Source organism: Hordeum vulgare, chromosome 2H (assembly GCF_904849725.1).
Source record: "Hordeum vulgare subsp. vulgare chromosome 2H, MorexV3_pseudomolecules_assembly, whole genome shotgun sequence".
Taxonomy (NCBI): Eukaryota; Viridiplantae; Streptophyta; class Magnoliopsida; order Poales; family Poaceae; genus Hordeum; species Hordeum vulgare.
The window spans coordinates 645,181,627-645,208,113 of NC_058519.1; the positions used below are offsets into that span (position 1 = coordinate 645,181,627).

General features: G+C 44.6%; 2 protein-coding genes across 2 annotated transcripts; both read left to right on the top strand.

The window, feature by feature from the left end:
- The first annotated feature begins 13,948 nt into the window (after positions 1-13,948).
- On the top strand, positions 13,949-20,900 carry LOC123428327 (fructan 6-exohydrolase-like). The gene is made up of 6 exons (XM_045112523.1): positions 13,949-14,183; positions 14,333-14,341; positions 18,831-19,729; positions 19,803-20,203; positions 20,309-20,405; positions 20,495-20,900. Exons 1-6 carry the CDS (start codon positions 14,015-14,017, stop codon positions 20,696-20,698), a joined length of 1,779 nt encoding a protein of 592 aa, XP_044968458.1. The 5' UTR covers positions 13,949-14,014; the 3' UTR covers positions 20,699-20,900.
- A 2,922-nt stretch (positions 20,901-23,822) lies between these two features.
- Positions 23,823-25,320, top strand: LOC123428894 (putative E3 ubiquitin-protein ligase SINA-like 9). Its single transcript, XM_045113000.1, has 2 exons — positions 23,823-24,272; positions 24,367-25,320. Exons 1-2 carry the CDS (start codon positions 23,823-23,825, stop codon positions 25,030-25,032), a joined length of 1,116 nt encoding a protein of 371 aa, XP_044968935.1. The 3' UTR covers positions 25,033-25,320.
- Positions 25,321-26,487: the final 1,167 nt, after the last annotated feature.

The window sequence follows — 26,487 nt, forward strand, 5'->3', positions numbered from 1 at the left end:
TGCCTACCACATGTTAAATACCAGCCTCTCAACAATGCCATGATAACCTTCAACCTGTTCAACCTAGCAAACCACTGATTGGCTATGTTACTGCTTGCTTAATCCTGTTGATAGCGTTGCTAGTTGCAGGTGCAGATGCTTCCATGTGAAAACATGGGTTCCTTGTCATACCACCATATTAATGCTATTTAATTTAATGCACATATATACTTGGTAAAAGGTGGAAGGCTCGGCCTTTCTAGCCTGGTGTTTTGTTCCACCTTTGCCCCCTTAGTTTCGGCTACCGGTGTTATGTTCCATAATTGAGCACTCCTAACATGATCGGGGTTGTTATGGGGACCCCCTTGATAATTCGTTTTTAGATTAAAGCTGGTCTGGCAAGGCCCAACATTGGTTCTACATTTTCCCAACTTAATAATTCTGTTAAATTGATTTGCATAGGGAGTTAGCGCTACCCGAGGAGTAATTTTACATAAACAGGGGGGCAAGTGCTGATGGTGTTGGTCCCAAACGGTCTGCCTGCGGGGCCACCGCGAGGAAACTCGAGGTTTGGCACTCGTAGCTAGTTCCATCCGTCGTGTCCTGAGAACGAGATACGCGGCTCCTATCGGGTACGTCGACACGTCGGGCGGCCTTGCTGGATTGGTTTTACCTTTGACGAGATATCTTGTGCATCGGGATTCCGGTGATGCTTTGGGTAATCTCAGAGTTGAGGTTTTCCACTAGGGAATCCGACGAGATCGCGAGCTTCGTGATTGAGGATTTCTATGCGGCTTGTGGTAATTTGTGATGGACTAGTTGGAGCACCCCTGCAGGGTTAAATCTTTCGGAAAGCCGTGCCCGCGGTTATGTGGCAACGTGGATATTTTGTTTAACACTGGTTCTAGATAACTTGAAGTTAACTTAATTAAAACTTGCCAACTGTGTGCGTAACCGTGAATGTCTCCTTCGTGAGATCTTTCCCCGATCGAGGACACGGTGGGGTTATGTCTAACGTAGGTAGGTGTTCAGGATCATTCATTTGATCATCAGTAGCTCACGCCCGTTATGCGTAGCTCTTCCCCTCTTATTTCTTGTACTCGGAAGTTAGCCACCAAATATATGCTTAGCCGCTGCTGCAACCTCACCACTTAACCATACCTTACCCATTAAGCTTTGCTAGTCTTGATACCATTGGAAATGAGATTGCTGAGTCCCCTGTGGCTCACAGATTACTACAACACCAGTTGCAGGTACAGGTAAAGATTACTTGACGCGAGCGCGTTGATTGTTCATTTGGAGTTGCTTCTTCTTCTTCTTCTTCATCGATCTAGGATGGGTTCCAGGCCGGCAGCCTGGGATAGCAAGGATGGACGTCGTTTTTCTTTTGTCGTTTGTTTTCGTCCGTAGTCGGACCCTGCTCTTACTCTTGATGATTATGTAATGTACTCATGTGACTCTGATGTAGCTTGTGGCGAGTGTAAGCCAACTCTGTATATATCTCTTCTGTTCAGTACATGTACTTGTGACGATATCCATTCTTGCGACACGACGAGATGCGCTTCTATCCCTGACGAGGCTCTCGTGCCAAATTGAGGATAGGGTCGCATCTTGGGCGTGACAGGGAAGTAGGAGTAGCGACCATCATCGACGGTTGAAAAATCAGGTGAGCTTTTAACATTTTCAGAGTTCATTTGTAGTGCTTTACAATTTCAGGGTCAACTAGGTCAAAAAAATAAGCAAATGCACGAAATATACCAATTGAAGTCAGAAATTGTTGAAAATTTGTGATGTGCCTTTGAATGGTGCATTTTGAACACACAAAAAGTATGGAGTTCAAATAAGTTCAAAAAAATGAAATCCCTTTGTAAGAGATGAGTTCTCGTTCGAAACGCTGCTACTTCGAGAGAGATTGTCAGTTTTGTACACGAACTGCATCCAGTTTTTGGATAGTCAAAATTATTAATTATGAAAATAAAAAATAGTTTTGCATTATTTATTCAATTTGAAACACTTTTCATTATCATAGTTTTGTCAAATTCTCAAATATGCAAAAAGAATTTTTAATAAACATAGTTTTTAATTGAAAATAACAAAATAGATAATAGTTTGGATAGTCAAAATTATTAATTATGAAAATAGAAAATAGTTTTGCATTATTTATTCAATTTGAAACACTTTTCATTATCATAGTTTTGTCAAATTCTCAAATATGCAAAAAGAATTTTTAATAAACATAGTTTTTAATTGAAAATAACAAAATAAGTTAATAGTTTGGATAGTCAAAATTATTAATTATAAAATAGAAAAAAATTGAAACTATATGAGAAATCGTGGACAAAATTCGACCTGAATTCACTTTGAATTCAGATTGAATTTTATCCACAATTTCGAATATAGTTTCAATTTTCAGTAGGTTTAGGCCCGTAAGCCTGCTTTAGAGAGGAGCTCGATGGAGAAGCTGCGACGGGGCTTATAAACAAGTGTTAGTCCCCTCGCTGGGCGAGGTGGGACTAAATTTATCGTGCAGCCGAGGAGGGGCTTTAATCCCGGGTGGAGCCACGCCCCGGGAATAAAGACTCCCTTTAGTCCCGGGTGGAGCCACGCACCGGGACTAAAGACCCCCTGCTTCGCGCCTCTTGGTCTGCCCGAAAAGAGGCCTTTAGTCCCGGGGCGTGGCTCCACCCGGGACTAAAGGGGGTCTTTAGTCCCGGCTCGAGCCACGCACTGGGACTATAGATCCACCTATTTAAGCGGGACTTCGAAAATTTCCAACCCAATTCGTCCATTTCTCTTCTTCTTCCTCTCGTTCTCCTGCCCGGCGCGGCACAGCGACGAACTAACCGACGCCGTCAGGCTGCCCGCCGTCCTGCTCGCCGCCGCCTGCCGTCCTCCTCGCCGTCGCACCGTCCTCCTCGCCGTCGCGCCGTCCTTCTAGCCATCGCGCCGTCCTCCTCGCCGCGCGCCGTCGACACCTCCGCCCGGTAAGGCCCCCGCCCCCTCCTCCCCAACACTCCGGCCAGTATAGAAGAAAAGAAGAAAAAGGAGAAGAGAAGAAGAAAAAGGAGAAGAAAAGAAGAAAAAGGAGAAGAAAAGAAGAAAAAGAAAAAGATTTTTTTTGTCATTTAATTCCTATTGTTATTAGGTTTGTGCTATATTATTAGGTTAGTAATATTTAGAATTAGGTTAGGGTTACAAGAAGAAGAAATATGAAAAAAAAAGAAAATAAGAAAAAGTGTATATTGTATAGTGTATATGCTTAAGTGTATAGTGTACATAGTGTATAGTGTATAAGAAGAGGAGGAATTTTGCTATAGTGTATAGTGTATAAGAAAAGAAGAAAAGAAGAGGAGGAGAAGAGAAGAAAAGAAGAGGAAAACAACAGGATAACAAAGGAACAGCATGAGGCGCAGATGAAAAAGAAGGAACCCGAGCCCCGCCCGGAATACACCGAGAAGCATATAGCATGGGCAAAAGACTTCATAACCCTTCCATCACAGTATGACTTACACCATAAGCTTGATGACTATACACGCACATTGCAGAAGGAAGTGAAAAAGAGCAGCTCACGTGCAAGTGCAAGTGGGAGCAAATCAAGTTCAACTACAAGCAAGAAAAAATCAGACGTTCCTCAGCTTGGACAACAGGCCAAACAGTCTATCCTACCCCTCAAGGTGTTAACCGAGAATGTTCCCCCTCCAGTGCAGGGGCAAGCTTTTGAAAGAGCAAAGGAGTTGACGGATGAATGTGGTATCGCGGTTGAAGATTTGTTGGCTTCCGAAGACGACAGGATAACCAAGGCTGCGATAGCCCCTAAGCCACATTTTGTCATGGGAGAGCCTTTGGTCAGCAAAGATGATCTCCCAACAAATATGCGTTACTTGCATAAATGGTACTTAAGTGAATCAAAGAATGGGAGAACGATGATCGTGCTGAGTGTCCCACGGGAGTACTACGGCCGCTCCGAAGAAATCCATATCGACTTTGATGAACTCTTCCAGATGTACAATGGCGACGCCCTCGACAAATCGCTTATGAGCTGCTATTGTCTGTAAGTTTTTCAATTCGTTGTCTACATATAATTTGTTTAGTTATTTCAATTCATTGTCTATATATAACTTGTACTCTATTATGCAGAATGAAGATTCTGGAGTGTAAAAGTAAGAGCATCCTAAATATTGGGTTTATTGACCCAGATAAAATACATATAGCGACGCTAACTGACAAACCCAAGGAGACGGAGGAAAACCTTCTAAGGTTTCTAAGAGATCAAAATTTATGTGACCACATAGTGTTTCCATACAACTTCAGGTGAGGGTCTTTACTCTGTTGTGTCCATTCACTTATAAGTGTAATTGATAAGTTACTGACACACACACACACACACACATATATATATACATGTGCAGCTTCCATTGGATTCTGTTGGACATTCAATTGATAAGGGAAGAGTTGATACCTTCGACCCATTATCGAGACCCTTGGAACAGTTCCAAAGCCTGCAGGACATGCTCCAAGGGTAATTTTAATCATTCTTGCGCTCTATCGTCCCTTTCGATGATTTTCTGATATATCAATTAATGAAAAACTTAGCAAATCATTATCCTTGTCGGGCAGGGTTTGGAAGCGGTTCAAGTGCGTGACTCCCGGTAACTTTCCTGAGAAGCTGACCTTTAGAGCGGCTCAGGTAAGTAGTAGTATGATATACTTCTATTAATTTTCAATACATTTATGATGCTAGATTATTATTTTGATTATATATCTATTCTCGTAAAGTGCGACCAACAGCCACGGGGAACGCATCTATGCGGATACTATGTTTGCGAGACCATTCGCACGTTTACCTCTGAGTTCAAGGATCACAGATTCGACGTAAGCAATGAACATTCACACCTCTATTTTTACCCGTCATTCTTTGTTATCATGATTGATATTCATATTCATCTCCTCTTCTTATATAGCACACGGCCATGAGGACGAAGGTCCTACCATAGCAACGCGCGATTGTTGTTGCAGAGGAGCTTGCGGGATTTCTGAGGACGGAAGCTATAGAAGACAAAGGACGATTTAGTGTAGCTAAGGGCCATTAGTGATGTTCGTCCATGTAATCGAATAGACGGGCTCTAGTCCCGATAATTCAGATCTCCATATAATTATATATATATGATCGCTTGTAAGATAAGTTAATCTTATATATATATATGCATAATTATTTCTATTTAAATTATATGAAAACTAATTCCCGAACACCAAACGAGGCATCACGTTAATCTCCCGAACACCAAAACCCTAAAACCCAAAAATAATTTCATTCAAAAAAACCCCCCAAAAATAAGCAAAATCTGAAACTGTTTAGTCCCGGTCCGTGTAACGAACCCGGACTAAAGGGCCTGCCCCTGGGGCGCTACGAGGCGCCCACGTGGAGCACCTTTAGTCCCGGCTTGTAAGAGGGCCGGGACGAAAAGGTTAGGCCTTTAGTCCCGCCCCTTTAGTCCTGGTTGGTGAACCGGGACTAAAGCCCCTTATGGGCCGGGGCTAAAGGCCCCGTCCCCACTAGTGATACGTGTTCGCTCGGGCACATGCTCCCCACTATAAGGCCATCTCTAACCGATTTCTTAAAGTAAAATCCTTAGGTCCTGTTTGAAACCACAATAGATTATGATAATCTGAATTACGAAGATAGATTATATAATCTGGTTTATAAAAATAATTTAGGTGTGCATGTTTGAAAGTCAGATTATATAAACTGTAATCTAGGTTTTACATTGCATAATGACCTGTCTGTCCTCTGTTTTTAAAAAAGGAGGATAGTGGTGGCAGGAATGTAATTATCTCCAACTTTACAAAAACAATGGGTCATTACCAATCCATAATCTGATTTTAGGTGGGGTAGATTAGATTGTGAGTTTTTAATAATCTGTCCATCTAGTTCTTATAATCTACACCATAATCTATCCAGTTTGGAGACATGATAGATTATTATAAAAACTGGATTATATAATCTGAGTGGTTCCAAACAGGGCTTTAGTGAAGTGTATTTGATTATTATTTTTATCATTTCTAGGCGGTCCCATAAATTTAATGAAGTAAACTTCAATTTGATCAAATTCAAAGTAATTTGAATCGAAAGAAGCATGCATTCAAACATAAACATAGATCATTTTGCACAACCAAACATAAAACACAAATTTAAACTAAACTAAGCAACTAAATTATTTTCGGTCGAAGGTGAGGTCGAACCAATCCTTCCTTGTCAAGTACGGTGTGCCGCGATTTGGGTCCGGGCCGGTATCATCGTCTTCGTCATCGGGGACGACACTCCTCCGCTCATCGACGCCGATCTCCTCATCCTCGCCGCCCTTCGCTTCGCCTCCTCATCAGAGAAGGAGATAACGACAACCTCTACGCCTGCATCGGCAAAGATCATCCCCTCCGCCTCCACGAGCTCCGGGTGATGCCGACGGAGCTCTTGCATGTAGGCCTCGTCAGAGTCCTCGACCTCGAGGCACTCCCTCACCTCGCGGTCATCCCGTGCCATAGCCAAGCTCACCACCCCCGACTCCGACGGGACAAGGTGGATAGGAGCCATGCCGAAGGGGAAGTTGAGTCGGGTCGCCGCGTTGTGGTAGCGGACCTGTCTATGGTCGTAGTCCATAGCCGCGAGCTCGGACGTATGGAAGGTCCCAAGCCACAGCCGGGTGTGGGTCTCCCGATCTGTGGTTTCGGCCACACACGTCCCCATCGCATGCCAGACACAGAGGTAAGTCCTCATCGGCGACCGGGCCCGAGGGAGGACGGGGAAGTCCTCCAACCGACGTAGGGGCGCGGCATCGCGCGAGCGGCGACGTCGGCTCGATGAAGAGCCCGTGGAGGACGACCGTGCGCGTGGTGGCGTAGATCCGCACTGCGGATTGGCGGCAGGGACCAGCGGCCACCATGTCCGACCATCGAAAAGGCGAGGGGGGGCGGGGGACGCGCCGGCTGCGGTGCAATGGGAAAAAGAGGAGGCGATTTTACTTGGCCGCATAGGGATGGAGTAAATATACTCAAATTTTAAGAATGGAGTAAAATAAACTACTTGGCTAAATCGTTTCGAGGATCGGTTAGGTCAAACTTAATGGAGTAAGAAATAAAATTTACTTCACTCAATTTATATAAGGGATTGGTTAAAAATGGCCTAAGGCACCTATTTCTTTTTTTTTGAATGAAAGGGGTTGCCCCCCTTGCCCCATTTTTATTAATGAAGCAGATAGAACACAGTTCAATGTCGCCTATCAGGCCCCACTACCACACCACACATCAGGCGATACACACAGGTAAAGTCCTGAAAGGTGGCCAGACCACATAAAACACTACCACAAACTTAAAACAAAGACAAGTCTGCAAGGAAATTAAAGCTAGCTATTACAGTTGAGATCACTCATCCCTCCACGCAATCCGAAGCAGCTCGCCTCGATGCTTGTCCAGGAGCAAAACAAACCTTCTCAGCACCTCCACTTGTGCAGCGTCGCAGAGCACCACCCATTTTTGCAAATTCCCTTTTCATTTGGCAACGCCGCAGCCCAGACCCCTCCATGATCGTCCCTGGAAGCAGAAATCATTTCTCAAAGTCCAGATACTCCACAAGGAGGCAGCAGTGATCATATTAAGCATAATTCTTTTCTTTTTGTTTTTCCACATGGAAGAAACATCATCAAAACATTGAATCTTCCTTATCATAAAAAATTCAGAAATAATAGACCAAATATGCTGAGCATTGATACAGTTAAAAAATAGATGTTGTATAGATTCCTTTTCATTACAGAACAGGCAGGTTAGGTCATCCATGTTTTTCCTCTTAGCCACATTATCTCTAGTCAGAACTTTGTTATATAGACACAGCCAAAGAAACACATGGATATTCTGAGGACAAAGAACCTTCCACAAGTCATCTCCATACAAAGACCCCACCCCACCAAAATTGATACATTTGTAAAAAGACTTGACTGAGTACTCCCCATTCTTCTCTAACACCCACACATGTATATCAGGATTATTAGATAATGGGTAATTTTTAATATAATCAAGGAGACTCTCCCACTGATTCATCAAATCCCAATCTACACATCTTCTAAATGTAAGTCTCAGATCAGTACCATCCCAAACATGGGACACCACACAATCTTGCTGATTACAAATATCAAACAATCCCCAAAATCTAACTTTAAGGGAATAATCCCCAGCCCATCTTCCATGCCAAAATCTAATATTCCTACCATTACCAATCTTCCGATCATAAAAATTCCTAGCAGCCTGGAGAGCCCAAGAGATACTCTTCCAAACAGGGGAACCCCCTTGTTGTCTGGGCCAGAAGATATTAGGATTATCAACATTATATTTAAAAACAAGCAATTTCTTCCAGTCACTATCTCTACTGTTATGGAATCTCTTCCCTCACGAAGCCAGCAAAGCCATGCTATAATCTCTTATATTTGGTATGCCCAATCCACCAAATTCCTTCTTCCTGGAAACCAGCCCCCATTTGGCCAAGTGATATTTCTGGTGGTCTCCCATATTCCCCCACAAGAAATGAGCCATGTGAGAGTTGATGGCATTAATGGCCCACTTAGAAAATTTCAGTACAACCATCAAATAAGCAGGGATGCTGATCACACATGCACACAGCAAAATAATCTTCCCCTTATATGTAAGATATCTACCTAGCCACCCAGAAATGCCTTTAATGATTCTATCAATGATAGGTTGGAGATCCTCCCTTCTCAGTTTATCATAATGTAGGGGGACACCCAGATACTTAATGGGGAAGGAACCCATATTACAGCAGAAAATCTGGGCAAAGATATTAGCTCTCTCCTCATTCACGTTAATGGTAATAAGATCACTTTTATGGAAATTGATTTTCATACCAGAGATGCATTCAAAACATGATAAGATCCATTTAATTTTTTTTTGCCTTTTCATAGGAATCCTCCAGAAAGAGGAGAGTATCGTCTGCATATTGAAGACTAACAATCCCCCCTGGAATGACATTACTCAAACCCCCTGAAATCAAACCCTGCCCAGCAGCTTTTGCAAGCATCTTGGTGAATACATCCGCCACCAGATTAAAAAGAATTGGGGATATGGGATCCCCTTGTTTAAGACCTTTTCCCCTACAAAGTAGGGTCCCATAGTATCATTAATACGGACAATAAAAGTCCCCTGGAACAGTAATTTCTGTACCCATAAAATCCATTTAGATCCAAAACCTCTGGATTCAAGCATTTCAAACAAAAAATCCCAGTTAACACGGTCGTATGCTTTTTCATAATCCAGCTTGAGCACAAGCCCAGGAACATTGGATTTTTTCACCTCATGAATTACTTCATGGGCAAGCACCACACTCTCTAAGATATATCTCCCCTTAATAAATGCAGTCTGATTAGGGGAAATCAGTCTATCACTAATAGGGAAAAGTATATTAGTTAATACTTTGGAAAAAATCTTAACAGCACAATTGCTCAAGCTAATAGGTCTAAAAAATTTCATAACATTGGCATCAGGCTCTTTTCGAATTAATATAATCAAAGCGAAGTTCAACCTATGAATGTCTAAATTCCCCACCTCAAAATCCTTAACCATTGCCATAAAATCAGACTTGATCAATTCCCAAAACGTTTGGTAAAACAGAAACGAAAAACCATCTGGCCCAGGAGCACCATTGGCATATGAGCCAAAAATGGCTTCTTTCACCTCCGCTTCTGAGAAATCATTTTGGAGACTTTCATTTTCATCCATGGTGATTAACTCATCATCCCCCCAAAAGGTAGGGCCCAAGTGAATATTATGTCTGGCCTCCTGGGAAAACAGTTCTTTATAAAATGATGTTGCCACATCCAGCATCTCCTCATGAGAAGAAACAGGACCATGCTTGCCAATTAGTTCAGCAAGATGGTTCTTCCTGTGGCGATGATTCGCCAACGCATGGAAGTAAGCATTATTTCTATCACCTTCCTTAATCCTACGATCTCTAGATCTTTGCCACAAGGCAATTTCCTCTTTCCTCATTATCTCTTCTAGTTCTCTCTTAATATCTTCCATAACTTTAATGTCCACATCTGTGACACGATTGGTTTCAGCAAAAACATCTAAAATATCAAATTCCATAATAAGATCTGTCTTTTTCTTTTTAACAGCAGCTTCAATATTAATACTCCATCCTTTGATTTTCTTCCTAAGTCTTTTAGATTTCGCAATCCAAATATCAATAGCAGATCTGCCCACAATGGGAGCATTCCACGCTGATTCAACAAGATTTTTAAAATCAGGTTGTTCCAGCCACCACTTTTCAAATCTGAACATCTTTGGGGAGGTAACCCTCCGAGCCATCGTATCTATAATCAGAGGGGTGTGATCACTACCGATTCGGGGCAAAGCCCTAAGAGCTGAAAGGGGAAACATGGTGTCCCAAGAGGGAGAAACAAACACTCTATCAATAGTGGAGTAAATGGGGTTTTCCTGGTTATTACACCAGGTATATTTCCTGTTAGCTACACTGATTTCCATCAGCCCCCATTTGTTAATCCAATCATTAAACAAGAAAGAAGTGGAATGATTCACATTACCATTACTCTTATCAGATCCTGATCTGGTAAGGTTAAAGTCTCCACCCAAAATAATAGGATAAGTGGCTTTCTCCATAACCTCATGCATGTCTGTAATAAAATCCATCTTGTTCTCATTGTAAGCCGTGACATAAACAGCAACAAACTGCCAAACCACTTTATCCATTTTATTCCTAATGGTAGCTGTAATACAGAACTTATGGTTTAAAAAACCAACAGTCTCAAAAAGATCTCCATTGATGTCCACAAGGACACCACCAGCTGTACCACTAGCAGGTAGCTGGTGCCAAACAAAATTCTTATTACCCGCAATCTTATCTAGAAGCTTGATATCAATGTTTTCTCTCTTGGTTTCAGAGAAACCCACCAAATCCACATTATTAATCCTCAAAAAATCTTGCAGGCGTTGACCCCTATTTCTTCGGTAGCTCAACCCCTTCACGACCAGCGTCCAGCTTGGCTTGGACCCTAGGAGACGTGTGGTTGATTTTGAGTGTTTTATTGCTCCACATCCATCGTGTCCACACTCCCATTTGCCATTACAAACGTGAGCATGGACGAGAGAGACCACCAGCTCTAGGCCACAACCGATGCTTCACTTTCGCGCGTCAATCGCGACGTCCGGTCAGTGGAACCCAACCGCTGGCTCTACTGTTCACGGCGTTAGTCTGTCCGTTAATTCTTGGACACGTACACGCGGCTGTTGCCCGTCGCCGTCGCCGACGTCCGCACGGCGACGCCGAAGCCGAAACCCTCCACCACCGTTCACTGATCGATCTGGATCAGTTTGTTCGTACATGACGCGATCATAAGTACTACCTCTGTAAACTAACATAAAAATATTTTAAATTATTATTTTAATAGTTTAAATATTTAAAAATAATATTCTGAATATTCCTGTATTAGTTTACGGAGGAAGTACGGTATCTATCCTTTACATGCTTGGAACGGTGAATGTAACACGTTCCTATCATCCCTCGCAAAAAAAAACATGTTCCTACCATGCTGTCTCTCCGGTGCATTTTACTGGTGAGATACATAGAGCAGCTTAAGCATCATCCAACCGAAAGTGCCCAACTGTTTGCGAGCTCAAACGAGGTCGCATGAACAGTAAATTGGAAAATAAATAAAAATATTTTAAAAAGCAAATCTGTTTTTTATAATAAACTTCAACAAATGTTATAAAAGCCAGTAAATTTTCACTTTGAAATGACATTCGTGAATGTCACAGCAAAAAAATATTAACACTTTATTTTTTTTAACAAAGTATGCACGTAAACGTTTATATAAACGTGCATATATTTATTTCTATAAACGCACAAACGTACATCCTAATCCTATAAACACATTCTACGTCCATTAATGTGACAGAGCAGGATGGTGTGGTGAATGTCGGCTTGATGAAGAGACGGCATGACGGTGCCGCCACATGTTGGAATTCATGACGAGGTCAACGCCGACTTGAAGAAGTAAAGGCGTAGTGATGTCAGTGTGCCCGACCTGCGCACAATGTGGGGGCACTATGTGGCCTTGGTGATGTCGAAGTCCTGGTCGGCTATCCAAGGTGGCAATGCGGCATGGTTGACGTCAGCCCGACATAGCAACATCATGCCTAGCACAGGTCAACATCCGTGAAGCAACAAGGTCGGACCCGTTTGACACCGGCACGACCATGAAGAGCACCTTGCAAAAGGCTCAACATTATAGACACGTGTTTGAAATCAAAACACAAGACCTTATAAAATTCCTCCAAAAAGGACGCCCGGTAACCCATTCATGAAAAAGATGAACTTGGTTCGGATTCGTTTTCATGCAGGAAACAAATCCGAAAATTGATGCACCACTCGGGCGGTTGGCGGAATTTGCACCTCGAGTTGAGTTCAAATTTTTAAAGATTGTTGATATGGAATTCCGCAACAGATGAACGATTGGATCTTCAAAAAGATGTCCGAGCTAATCGCTAGACTGTTCAGGCCGAACTCGTGTGGATTCCCGCACAAATCTCTAACACGGCTCTGGTATATCGGCAATTACCGGAGATTCCATGTCGGACTGCGATAAAATTTTACAGTGTCGTTATGGACTCAATTCCACCAAAAGGTTCGTCAAAACGAGGCTCGAGGAGGCGGGGACGGTGAACACAAATCTGTTATCCAGAAAATCTGCATGGTTGCCGTGGGACAATGTTGACGTCGGACACCGAGCTCCATGGACGATTCCTCCATGATCTCGGTTGAGATTGGAGTTCTTGTCGATGAAGACACACATCGATGTCTGAAAAATCCGACATGGGATGTACGCCTTATCCCGTCCAAGGTGACTAGCCGAGGTGACAATGTGCGTAGATCACAAAGGAGCCGATCAAAATTCCCATCACACCATGGCGACTATCAGAGCGTCATGCACGGGCCACCAATGATGAAGCTAAATCCGGCATATCTTAGATAGGGGGTCCCAAGCTGGTGATCTTGACTAGATGGTAACTAGACAAAAAGTGAGATGATATTTACTTAGGTTTGTGCCTTCTCGAAGAGGCAAAACCTACATATTGCTTGTATTGTATTCACTATGGATGAGGCAGAGTACATGTTGATCTACATTAAAATCTATGATGGGTTCGCGTTGTCGAAGTCTGAGGAGATGAACGTCTATGAGTGAGGGTTTTCAGATGTCCGGCCAGTTCGATTTTTTTAATACCGTTATTATTGCATGGCAAAAAAAAAATCATACAGTCGGATCCGAATTTTGGAAGGGAATTTCATGACTTACGTTAGAGTAGCCCCAAGGCCAAGGGTAGCAGTTTGGCCCATGGTTCTAGCAGGTTCAATACTAGGTGCGCCCCAGGTCGCCCTGTGTGCGTGCGCCTGCGACGCCGAAGCTGCAGTCTGGCCCGTCTCGCACGTTGCTGCTCTCTTTCAGAACCCTTATTGTTAGAAGTTTCTTGTACTGCTGAAGATGACGCCTTGTCAGGGCCAGCCATGCATTATGATACAAGGAAATGAGCATGGACTAAACTCCGCCGCGCGCCCACTGCATATGCGACGGCAGACCGGCCAGCAGGCGGCGACGCCGACGCCGACGCCGACGAGTACGGACCATTTCCGCATGCGCACCTGCCACCGTACAAAAAATATTCTTCTCCAGAATGTGCCCATGCTCATGCCAACTTAGCCAACCTCTGTTCCTTGACCAAATTAAATTGAAACCACTGCTGCTCGCATCTTTACTGCATTAAAAAAAGATATTGATTAGCTCCAGACCTTCAGATCGACCTGATGGACGGCACATATTATGGCGAGTGCTGTGACTGCGAGTGAACGTCCACGTCCACAACTTGCTTGGCGCGCTATAAGTTCGGCGACTCCGAGGGGGAGAGCAACCACCGGTCCAACTTGCTTGCCGCGCTCTCATCCTCCCCGCAGTGGGTGGCAATGGCCAGGCTCCCTCTCGCCGCGTGCATCGTCGCCTTCCACCTCTGCCTTCTCCTCTTGCCGTCCTCTTCACTTCGCCGGCTCTCCGAAGCGGAGAGCTCGCTAGTCCGCCATGGCGTGGGCATCAGGCCCGCCTACCACTTCATGCCCGCCAAGAACTGGCAGAACGGTACGTAATAAGTCGATCTAGCTGCTCTCTTCTCACGAATGAATTAAGCCAGTAGCTAATCTGATCATTCGTGTGGACTGTACGTACATGGCCGACCAATTTGCTGGTTCGGATGATGGATATGGTTACTTCCGGATGGTGCTGAGCAGATCCGAATGGTACGTATGCACACGCTCTTCTATATGATTGCTCCGCGTGCTTGCTCGATCGAGCAATGAGTGCGCTTGCTTGCTTACTTGTTTGCTAGATTAGGTGCGTAGGAGACCTCACATATTCGACACTTGTGATTAGAGTACTGGAGTTTCCTCCTTGATTTTTCCTTTAGATTCCCAATTATTTTAGTTACCTCGATCGAGCAGTGAGTGTGCTTCTATATGATTGCCTGCTCGATCGAGCAGTGAGTGTGCTTGCTTGCTTACTTGTTTGCTAGATTAGGTGCGTAGGAGACCTCACATATTGGACATTTGTGATTGGAGTACTGGAGTTTCCACCTTGATTTTGTCTTTAGATTCCCGTCTTGATCAACCTGTCGGTAGGAACGTTGCCCTCATTGGACACTGAACAGACGGTAGAGGAAGAACGGAGGACATCCTAAATCAGCGCATGATTGCGAGAGGGTTGCTTTGTGTCAAGTGTTCTTGTCCTTGCACTGTGCGTGTGCCTCTATTGGACGTCAGTTTTTGATGCCACGTGAGAGCGAGTACAACGGAAGATTCCAAATTTGAATCTCCAAATCCTATTTTGCAAAGCCTCGCCAACGATTCCTCTCCATTTTTATGATCATTCCAACCTCCCCAAATCTCACTCTCTAGGTTCCACCAAAATGAGTAGAAGCGTTTTAGTTCTCCCCATCTGTCCTTAAACTACATCCTAGAGTGTCGTAGCCCTCTGTTCTGTTCAAACTTCATAGCAATATTTTTGTAACCTCTAGCAGTCATGAATCTATTGCTCATGTTGCCAGCTGTGATCTCCCCAACACAGAGTGAACAAAATGCAGCAGTGTTTTCACTATTGGTCCATTTAGCCTTATCAATATCATCGTTCTAGTACACAAGCATGTTAATGTTATGCATAGCATGAACTGCTGCTACATAAAAACTAACAACAATTGTACTTTTAAATTAATGTTCTATCCTGCTCACATAACATTGACCAAATGACAGAAATTAATTAAATGTTGAGGAAATATTACCGATTCATCATCTCCAACACCATCATAATACTGATCATGGAAGTGGGAGTCCTCTCGCTCATGCTCTGTAGCAGGAACACCTTCAATCTCCATTGAACTGCTGCTAGCACGGGGCACTCAATACGGCAGAGAGGATGAACGTCCGGTCTTTTCACTGCGGCCTACGCCACGCCCACGTCCAGCACCCCGACCACCAGATGCCTCTTCTAATCCCAGTACAGGGACGCGGCCACGGTGGCCACCGCGACCAGCACGACCACTACTGCTGCGCCCCCCACGGCCACCACTCGAGCGTCCAACACGGTCAACCCTGTGCCCCGCCCCTGCACCACGGTCGGCCCTGTGCCCCGCCCCTGCACCACGGCCACCGCCTCCGGCACCTCCAGCCACGAACTCCGGTAGCCCTTCTTTGTACAAATCAGATGGAGTTGAATGCATCAGGTCCATGAAAGAGGCCTGCGAATTGAGGTCCAATCCTCCAAATACGCTGGATCCATGGGCAGGGAGACAACCGCATTCGCCGACAAAGCTCGAATCGAGGGGATTGCCATGGACACAGACCTGCTCACTCCTCCTCGCTGGGATTGAATCCCGCTGGTACTGTTGCTCCGCCTCCTCCTCTCGCTGCGACGCCATCTCCGGTGGATGCGGTGGTAGTGGCGGCGGTGGTCTCCGGCCGCAGGTCTGAGGGGGTAGTGGCGGCGGTGGCGGCAGCCTAGGGTTGGAGCGATGCAGAGATGGGTCGGGTCGTGCGACGGGGGTGCAGGGTCGTGCGCGATGGGGAAGAAGGAGTCGGGCACGCTGACCAAGAAGGCCCCAGTTGCGATGGGAAAAACGGTGGTGGTGGCAGTACATGTAAATAGCTCAAAGTTTATAAGGGTAATAGGTCTTTATCAATCCATAATCTGATTTTAGCTGGGTTAGAGTAGATTATGAGTTTTTAATTATCTGGTCATCTAGTTTTTAAAATTTATAGTATAAATTGTCCTGTTTGAAAACATAATAGCTTATAGAAACCAGATTATATAATCTGGATGAATCCAAACATGGCCTTACTATTCTACAAGTTTTCCATAAGTAATAAACATGTCTGATAATTATATTTTCTGAGGGATATATTCGCAACGACCATATTTTCTAATGGATATATTATGTAGATACTTTCGATAATTTAGTAATTTTTATTTTTGAATTGGACGATATATTACCATCAATGTTGTCTCAATTTCTTACACACACAGCAGGCGCACAACACAATAAGATCCATGAACACTAGCACGCATGACTTAGTTTTATAGAAGAATCCCATCTAGGGTGAGGACCTGATAATCCGACCCTGACGGAACCACCCGTGAGTTGCACGTTAACATCACTAGATACCTTGAGTTGTCGTCGATGTGTCTGTTGCGCAAGAGATATTCGTGCGTACGAGTGATCGATCCCTGGACAACACAGATGTGAACAGTAGTAACAACTTTCACTGTTGGAGCTAATGGTAGCTAGTGCCTAGTGCTTGATTTTGATTAGTTCACGTGGATTTATTTGGAACCCGATGAGGACGTTGCATGTCGGCACACTCTCGTTCTTTCACGTCCACGGTCATTCGTGCGGCGCCGCACGATAAGGGTACTGTCCATCAAACTATACATTGACCACAAACACCATCCACGGTCTATTCTCCAATCATCCACTGTCGACCACTCTTCATTCTTCAACAAGGTTGGTGCAACTACCTTTGCACTACTATTGGGCTCTGCAAATCGCTCTAACTTGCAGGTGTATGCCAATTGAATTTTTTTTTCTTTTTGTTTTTGTAAATGACCCCGTTGGGTCAGCAGTAAGATTATTTTCAAAACAAGCTGAATTTCTCGTATTTCGCATGGTCCGACGGAGCTACTGAATAAACTTTGACTGCCACCCCTGGATGTAGTCAAGCTAGCGAAGTTCTAAGTTAACCAATAGTATTTAGGATGTTTGGGCAAATCGAAACTATCTTCCAGCATGGGTTTTAATACAATCTCTTCCTAATCTTTTTCTAATAATAAAGCAAATACAATTTTTGGTCGCGTTTTGAAATTACCCTTAAATTTTACATAAATTACCCATCATGTCATCGGTAAGTAATAGAAAACGTTTCACAAAGCGAAAAATCTTGAACTGGGCCGGCCCATGTAAAAACCTCATATATTACGCTCTGCACAATAGGAGAATATCCAGCACATCGAATGGGCCGGCCCATGCACAGGGACCTCCTTTTAGTTTCGTTTATTTATTTATTTAGAAAAAATGTTTGTACAACAAGCAAAGTCCATGATCTCAAATACAATTCCATGTATTAAAAATTATCAAAGGCATTTAACGTAATGCTTTCTAATTCAAAATATGTTAATGCATATAAAAAATGTCCTAAAATATTAAAAATAGCTAATGCCTGTTTTGATAGTTTCTTTTTTTTATTTAAAATTTTCCGTTCCATTTTTGTTTACTTATAACTTAAATAATTTAGAATTACAAAAACTTTTGCATATTGAAAAATAGGAATTTTGAATTAAAATGCTGACGAATTTTTATTTCGAATTAAAAATAGGATTCAAAAAAGCGCCGGATTTTTATATTTTTTTTGCAAATACTAAAACAATGTCCATGAATTTAATAAATATATGACTGATTTATAAAAATATTTGTTTATTCAGAAAAGCTTCATGCGTTTCAAAAAATGTTTGTAAATTTAAACTAAAATCCTCCAACATAAAAAATTATGTTCGTCTTTTCTTGAATTGGTCGCTAATTCAAAAGAAAATATTTAAACCCGTTCGAATTATAAAAAAATATTCACGATTTTTAGTAGATGTTTGTAAATTGTAAAAAATGTTTTCGATTTTAAAATTGTTTCCATATTTGTAAAATTGTTCACGAAATATCTAATGTATGTAGTTAAACATTAATGTTTCTAAGTCTTTGTGAAAATATACCTGTGTGAATTTTGAAGAATTAATTGTTGGATGGATCGGATTATTACTGTATGTTTTCTATAAAAATTTGTTGAAATTCGGAATAAATCTTTGAGTTACCAAGATTTTTGACAACCATGATATATATTTTTTGAAAATGTAAAGATTGCTTCAACTTGTAAATAAATTTAAAAGAAGAAACATTTTCTTGCATTTGTGCACAAAATTTCTAAATCAAACGATGATATGTGAACATAATGTGCCACCATCATGATTTGAGTTATGTTTTTTTTCTTCTGTGACAACGCACGAGCCATTTTGCTAGTAATGATAAACCTACGTTAACCTTAGGTTACGGAGGAAACATGCTTTCATGCGGCTAGACAAGCCTGGCACGGTGCTTGGAAAATCCCCCCCGCAGTTTTTCTTTTATTTACCATACGCACGGTGTTTTTCCAGAGTTAATTAACCGTCGGTTATTTCCGTTGCATGACTTAATTACAGGTCCGATGTACCACAACGGCGTATACCACATGTTCTACCAGTACAATCCGCTGGGCGCAATGTGGAGTCCCGGCAACCTCTCATGGGGTCACTCCGTCTCACGCGACCTCGTCAACTGGGACGCCCTCGACACCGCGCTCGACCCCACCGCCCCCTTCGACTCCGACGGCTGCTGGTCAGGCTCCGCCACCATCCTCCCCGGCGGCATCCCGGCCCTGCTCTACACCGGCCGCATCAACGCCACCAATAAGGAGGTGCAGGTGCAGAACGTCGCCTTCCCCAAGAACCCTGCCGACCCGCTGCTCCGCGAGTGGGTCAAGCCCGCCTACAACCCCGTCATACCGCTCCCGGCCGACGTCCCCGGAGACAAGTTCCGCGACCCTACCACGGCCTGGGTAGGCCGCGACGGCCTATGGCGCATCGCCGTCGCGGCCAAGGTCGGCGGCATCAACGGCATTGCCTCCACGCTCATCTACCGGAGTAAGGACTTCCGGCAATGGAAGCGGAACGCCATGCCGTTGTACACGTCGCGTGCTGCGGGCATGGTCGAATGCCCGGACCTGTTCCCGGTGGCGGAGCCTGGCGTGGAGGAGGGGCGACTCGGAACAGCGAGCGGCGCTGTGCCTGTGAGGCACGTGCTGAAGCTGAGCGTGATGAACACGACCGTGGATTACTACGCGGTCGGGAGGTACGACGATGTGGCGGACACCTTCGTGCCGGAGGTGGACGGCGAGCGCAGCGTCGACGACTGCCGGACCTGGCGCCGGTTCGACTACGGGCACGTCTACGCGTCCAAGTCCTTCTTTGACTCGCGCAAGAACCGGCGGGTGCTATGGTCGTGGGCCAGTGAGTCCGACAACTCGAATGACGACCTCGCCAGGGGTTGGTCCGGCGTTCAGGTGCGCATTCTCCCGTCCATTTCCAATCAACTGACTGATCATCATCCTCATTAGATGTGATGTGGGAATGCAGACAGTTCCGAGGAAGGTATGGCTGGACGGAGATGGCAAGCAGCTACGACAGTGGCCAATCGAGGAGATCGAGAGGTTGAGGAGCAAACGAGTCGTCGGCATGCTCGGAGCGCAGGTGAACGCCGGCGGCGTGAACAAGATCGTTGGTGTGGGCGCGCAGGCTGACGTGGAGGCCATCTTCGAGATCCCGTCCCTGGAAGAGGCCGAGACCTTCCAACCCAACTGGCTGCTGGAACCCCAGAACTTATGCGCGGAGAAGGGCGCGTCCGTGCCGGGCGGGGTCGGCCCATTCGGGCTGCTCGTCATGGCCTCCGGTGACTTGCAGGAGCACACGGCCATATTCTTCAGAGTCTTCAGGCACGACCAAAAGTACAAAGTTCTCATGTGCACCGACCTCACAAGGTACCGTACGATTAGAACTTATTTCAGATGAAATTATCGGCTGTTGCAAACCCTATATTTTTCTTCGTTTTAACGCCTGAACCTCGTGTTGCAACACATGAGTAGATCGAGTGGGAGAGACAAGGTGTACAAGTCTCCGTATGGAGGGTTTGTGGACATAGACATCGAGCAGCACGGGAGGAGCATATCCCTTAGAACATTGGTACTAATCTAAATTCTTCATCAATCCTTTGGTTCATCAGATGCAATAGCATCTTGTGATTTTGTTCCCTTCTCCCAACAAATTAATAGATCGACCATTCAGTGGTGGAGAGCTTTGGAGGCGGGGGGAGGACGTGCATCACCGCACGGGTGTACCCTCAGCACGCCGAAAACAAAAATAGCCATGTATTCGTGTTCAATAACGGGACCGGCCTCGTGAAGGTGTCCAAACTCGAAGCATGGAGGCTCGCCACGGCTGCTGTAAACGTTGTGCATGGCGGGCGGCTTCCTTAATACTCCTCATGGAGTACTATGTAGAAGTGAGGCTCGAAATCATGACTGACTAGACCACCACCTCATGGTGCGAGCTAGTATAACCCATGTCATTTGTCCCTGAAAAGTAAGGGGTTATTGTAGCAGTTTTGAATTTTCAATGTGAAAATAACGAGTGTCAAACACTTGGGGAGCTTCCATTTGCTATAAAACCTTTCATGCACTTTAAACATCTACTAAAAACATCTTATATTATTTAGTCTATATAGTTGCTTTGTTTTCTTTTGTTTGGACATCTATATCATTTATTTGAAAATCAATAAAATACGCAACAGAGTCCTGTTGTTTTCCTGAAAAAAGTCTTATATTATGATACATAGGTAATAATGTACTAGGACAAAAAACAATGAGTAGGTGTTTATGCAAAAAACTATAACTTAAATAAAAGAAAATTAGGGTAGGACGTTTGACATGATAAATATCAGACTCCTTGGAATAATAGTGGTATGCAACAAACGAACTAATGTAAATAAAAAGTGACTGATATCCAATAGGAGTAAATGTTTTATACAGCTGGCTTCTGAGCTTCAGGTATTGTCTTTTTTTTCATTTCCGAGGAATCAAGTCGTTGTCTTTAACAAGAACCGCATCCAATACTAGCAACGTTAGCTAGAGACAAAATGCAAAAAATAAGAATTTATCGAGTAGTTCAGCATGATACTCACGCGTTGTTTCCCTTCTTCTACTACCTCATTCCTAAATATAAGTATTTCTAAATATTTTAATAGAAAACAACATACGAAGCAAAATGAATAAATCAATACTTTGAAATATGTCTACATTTGTATATAGTTCCCTGTTGAAATATCTAAAGAAACTTATATTTAGAAATGGAGGAAGTATATGACTGCTTTGCTTGCTTGATCGAGTAGTGCCCTTGCTTTCTCCATTTCATGAGAAGGAGAGATGTAGGGAGTAACTCACATCCTGGACACGTGATTAGACTCAACTTTCATCCCTTTCTCTTTGGGCCCTGATAAATACCGCACGTGTGGTGTGAAATAATTTGGGCCAAAGGTTACAGATCGCTCCACGTCACTGCATGCATACACGGATAATAAAATTAATGATTTCGGCTGAATTTTTTTGGCTTTTAGTATTTAAATAAATAATCCGATTGAAATCATGTTTTACCATTAAATTTGTCACGACGAGATCGTAGAAACTAGATCCCATATAGATACGTTTCGGCGACTTTTTTTTGGGTTGAACGTGGTCATGTCCATATTGCACATTACTTGCCAGGGTGTTTACGCTGAAATTACCATAATACTTTCTCAGTCCCAAAATAAGTGACTCGACTTTATACTAACTTTGTACTAAAGCTATTACAAAGTTGAGTCACTTATTTTGAAAGGGAGGGAGTATATATCAACTAGTTTTTTGTATGTTTAAAGTAGATTTTGAGATGTTACAAAAAGGGAATTAAGAGACTAAAACTTGCTATGGCGAAGTACTAAAAATTGAAATGATCCATGAAATAATTTTGACATGGTTCATAACTAAAAATAAATACATCGTCAATTACTTTAAAATGTATGATCAACCGCTCAAATTTGGCATGAACCACAAACTAAAATTTCCATGGTGAATTACTTAATTTTTCCATGATTAATGCACTAAATTTGCCATGGTTCATGGAAATAATAATTATCATGGTAAAAATACTAAATTTCCGTGGTCAAATTACTAAAATTGCCATGATCTGTAAAATAAATTGCCATGATTTATAAACTGAAATTGCCATGATGATTTACTAAAAATTACCATAATCCATGAGGTAAACTTTTCGTGGTTAATTAGTAAAAATTACCATAGTCAATTAATAAAATTTAACGTGTAAATTAATAAAGTTAGCTATAGCGTCGTATTAGTAGCGCTGGTACCCGCGCTACTGCTAGCCCAAAAAAAAATGATACTTATAGGCTTTCTCCTATTTATTGAATGATGATCGTTCCAACCATAACAAGGATCACGCGACCATCTACATAATTCCTGGCAAGGTGCGAGCCTAGATTGACCTGCAAACAGTGCCGGCAGTGGTGAGGCAAGTGTAGGTGGGGGAAAGGGTTGCCAGAGAGGGGGGGGGGGGGAGGGGGGGGGTTAAGGGATGGCCACGACACTGCAGTCGACATTAACGACACACACTGCCGACGAGGGATCGATGATGGTTAGGACGGTGGTGGAAGACTGACCAACGACGTGGTACACTTGTCGGCAAACTGTGACGTGCGTGAAAAACTTACCCGTCCAATTTTGTTTTCAGTCGATCAAAAGATACACGCTTCCTTTTGTTTATTTATTTCAGACTAAGATTTTATTATTCTACAACAAAAAATTTATTAGCTTTTTGTACGTACATACGATTTGTATTGTCTGCGAATACTGTTCCAATTTCTATCAGGCCTCGTTTGGTTAAGGGGGATTGGGGAGGTTTTGAGAGGGAGGGATTTCATGGGATTGGGTGAATCCTTTTGTTCCACCCAATCCTCTCAAATCCCCAGGGTTTTGCTTTCACTAGTCCCCGAGGAGGGTTTTGAAACACATGGATAGAAAGGGATTAAAGGGGAACGGAGGGAATTTGGCTAAGCAAACCCCTCCTGCCACCAAATGGGCGCCCGAGGATTTGTGGGGTTTCTGGCCCTTCCGAGAATTTTCCTCTTAAAACCTCCCCAATCCTCCTTAACCAAACGAGGCCTCAAGTTTTGCTTTTAGGATTGGGTGTTTATCAAGTTTTTTTTAGCAACAGGATTTTTTTTCAAGTAGCAATACCCTATTTTCTGGTAGTAATTGGGCCCGATACCGCGATGACCACTGTTTTGTCACTCGGTTGATCGGTTCTGCCGCCCACGCCCGACCCAAGCCCGGCGCGTGAGCATCCCCCAATTCCCTCCCCCAAACCCGCCGCCCCCCACCGCCGGCAAACCCCACCATCTCCTCTCCGTAGCCGGCGGCCGCCTTCCGACGCGCGTGGCCCGCTCCTCCTCCACCCGCCGGTAAGCCGCTTTTGCCCGAGCCCCTCGCCTCGATCTCGGGTGGTGTTGATGACTTGATCCATGTCGATCCGTAGGCGTCGGCGCCTGAGATGAGCGGGAGAGCGGCGAAGCGCGTCGGGACGCCGCTGGCCGACGCGCAGGCCAGCCCCAAGCGCCCGAGGACCAGCCGCCACCCCTCGCTCTCCCCCTCGCCGTCGCAGGCGCGCTCGCAGGCGCCCTCGCCCTCGCAGTCGCGCTCGCGGTCGCGGTCGAGGTCGCGGCTTCCCCTGGCGCGTACGTCGTCGCCGTCGTACGTAGGGTCGCCCGTCTACGCCCCATACAAGGACCGAAGCCCCAGCCGCAGCCGCAGCTACAGCCGCAGCCTCAGCCGCGTGTCAGAGGAGATGGACGGGAATGGGCGGCCGGTCTGGAGGCCGCACTCCTACAGGGAGCACAGCGGCGGGCACGGAGACGGCGAGTACAGCGTCCGCATCGGCGACTACGACCGCCTCTTCGTCTGCCGGAGCTGCCACCGCATGCTCTCCTCGCCGGTCTACGAGGTGAAACCCGTTTCTTCCAACCTACTGCACGTTTCGTCATCTGTTGATCAGCTCGCCGTGTCTCTGATAACTCGCCGTGATGGCATCCGTGCAGTGTCCGGACGGGCATGTCACCTGCTCGACCTGCCGCGCCAACATCGGGGACAACCGCTGCAACTACTGCGCGGCCAATGGCTGCGTGCGCAGCCGCGCCGTCGAGGAGTTCCTCGGCCGCATCAGCTTCTCCTGCCGGAACCAGCAGTACGGCTGCGAGGTGTTCTTGCTGCACCACGAGATGCGCGCGCACGAGCGTACATGCCACTACGATCCCTGCTTCTGCCCGGTCCATCGCTGTGGCTTCGCCGGCCCGGCATACGATCTGGAGTCCCACCTCGCCACCATCCACCGCTGGGAGGTGATCAACTTCCGCTACGGCGAGAGCTTCGAGGCCCCCGCCTTCGACTCTGCCATCTTCCGTTGCGAGGACTACGGCGAGCTCTTCCACATCAGCAGCTCCCGCGAGGGTTTGGGCACCGCGCTGTCCATGATCTGCATCCGCCCTGACAATGCCTGCGAGGAAGAGTTCACCTACGAGCTGAAGATGCCGGCGGGTGGACGGCGCCACAGGCTGCAGATTCAGTCAACCGTGTGGAACACTTCGCTGCGGTACGGGATCGGTGAGGGGAGCGACGTCTTTCTGTTGGTCCCTGACAAGCTGCCCGGCGTCGAGAATGGCTGTGCCGTGGAGGTGTGCATCCGCAAGGTGGTGTCTGGTAACTAGCACAAGCTGTGCGCCGATCTGGACCGTCATTATCGTTTGGTTGCAGCATTACCTATCTGCTTCTAGGATAGGATTAATGTCTGCCTGCTAGAGTTCTGTTCATAGCTGAGTAAACTTGAACGTCATCCGTATTGGTGAATTCGTTAATCGTTGATGAATCTTCTGGTAAGTGAGATGGAAGCATAGGCACCCCTTGCAGTCGCTGATGCAGGAAACTGTCTGGATATTGTCTTTTCTGAGGAGGAGGGTGGATTGGGATATGCTGAATTTGCTGGTAAGCTTTTATTTTGCTGTGTTTGTGGACTTGGCGATCTTGATGTCGAAATGCGTGAACGCTTTGGGTGGTTTGCCTCTGAAAGTTTATTATAGATGTTGCTATCTGCCGGTTGCGAGTTCATTAGTTTATTCTTCTAGTAGTAGTTTTCAGATGGTGCCTGCTGGAGTTAATTCTTTTTTCTAGTAGCTGCTGACTGCCGAGGTAAACTGAATACCATATCTGGTTACTGCTTTGGCATTTCATGGATTTGCACCGTCGTCATCATCATAGTTTTGATTGCATTGTTCCATCAGAAGAGCTCCTGGATTTACCATCTGCATGTTGTTTGTTAGTTTTTCTGTTCCCATGAAACTCAATTGCACTGCAGATAGGTGACTTATAGTATTGGTGATGCAGGAAACTCTTGTCTTTTTTGGGAAGGTAAATTAGGATATGATGAATTTTGTCAGTAAGCTTTTGTTTTGGTGCTTATCTGAATGTGACCATCTTGATGTTGAAATGTGTAACCGCTGTTTCTTTGGGTGGATTGCCTATGTTTGTCATAGATGTTGTTGTCTACCGTTTACGAGTTCAGAGTTATATTCCGTCAGTAATTTTCGTTTGGTGTCTGCTAGGAGCTGCCTAATGCTGCCTAATGTTTGGTGTCTCCTAAGAATCGATTCCAGTTCCAAGGATATTCGGTAGTGCATTTCTCTATATGTGTATGGCACTTCAAATTCTGTATCTGAGTTGTTGTTACATGTCACAATACATGGTTACAAGCTCATTGTACCGAGCTTGCTGCATATGTAAGGCCTTCTTTAGTTTGGAGGAATTTTGTAATGGGATATAATTTGTATAGAAAACAATTCCTTTATAGGCCTTTCGTTTGTAGAAATAGAATCCTATTCCTATGGAGGAACTATTTCTACTCCTCACATTTCATAGAAAAATAAACATTAGCTTAGACTTAATAAAGAAAATCATATGATGTGAATCAGAAAACATCTCTCTTCCTATTCCTACTCATAGGGTATGAGATACATGCCATCTCACTTCCTAGAAGTGTTGTATTCTTATAATTGTTCTACCCTATGAACCAAATGAGGCCTAAATCTCTCTTTGAGCTGAAGAACTCCTAGTCAGTGAGCAGAGTCATTCAGTTCATGTCCGAATATGCGTTGCCCCCCCCCCTCGCC

Bases quoted from the DNA above. Each gene is read 5' to 3' on its own strand.
- LOC123428327 (XM_045112523.1), top strand. From the start codon at position 14,015: ATGGCCAGGCTCCCTCTCGCCGCGTGCATCGTCGCCTTCCACCTCTGC. The intron at 19,730-19,802 runs GTGCGCATTCTC...GTGGGAATGCAG, and splicing joins GGGGTTGGTCCGGCGTTCAG to ACAGTTCCGAGGAAGGTATG. The intron at 20,406-20,494 runs GTACTAATCTAA...ACAAATTAATAG, and splicing joins GCATATCCCTTAGAACATTG to ATCGACCATTCAGTGGTGGA.
- LOC123428894 (XM_045113000.1), top strand. From the start codon at position 23,823: ATGAGCGGGAGAGCGGCGAAGCGCGTCGGGACGCCGCTGGCCGACGCG. The intron at 24,273-24,366 runs GTGAAACCCGTT...GCATCCGTGCAG, and splicing joins TCTCCTCGCCGGTCTACGAG to TGTCCGGACGGGCATGTCAC.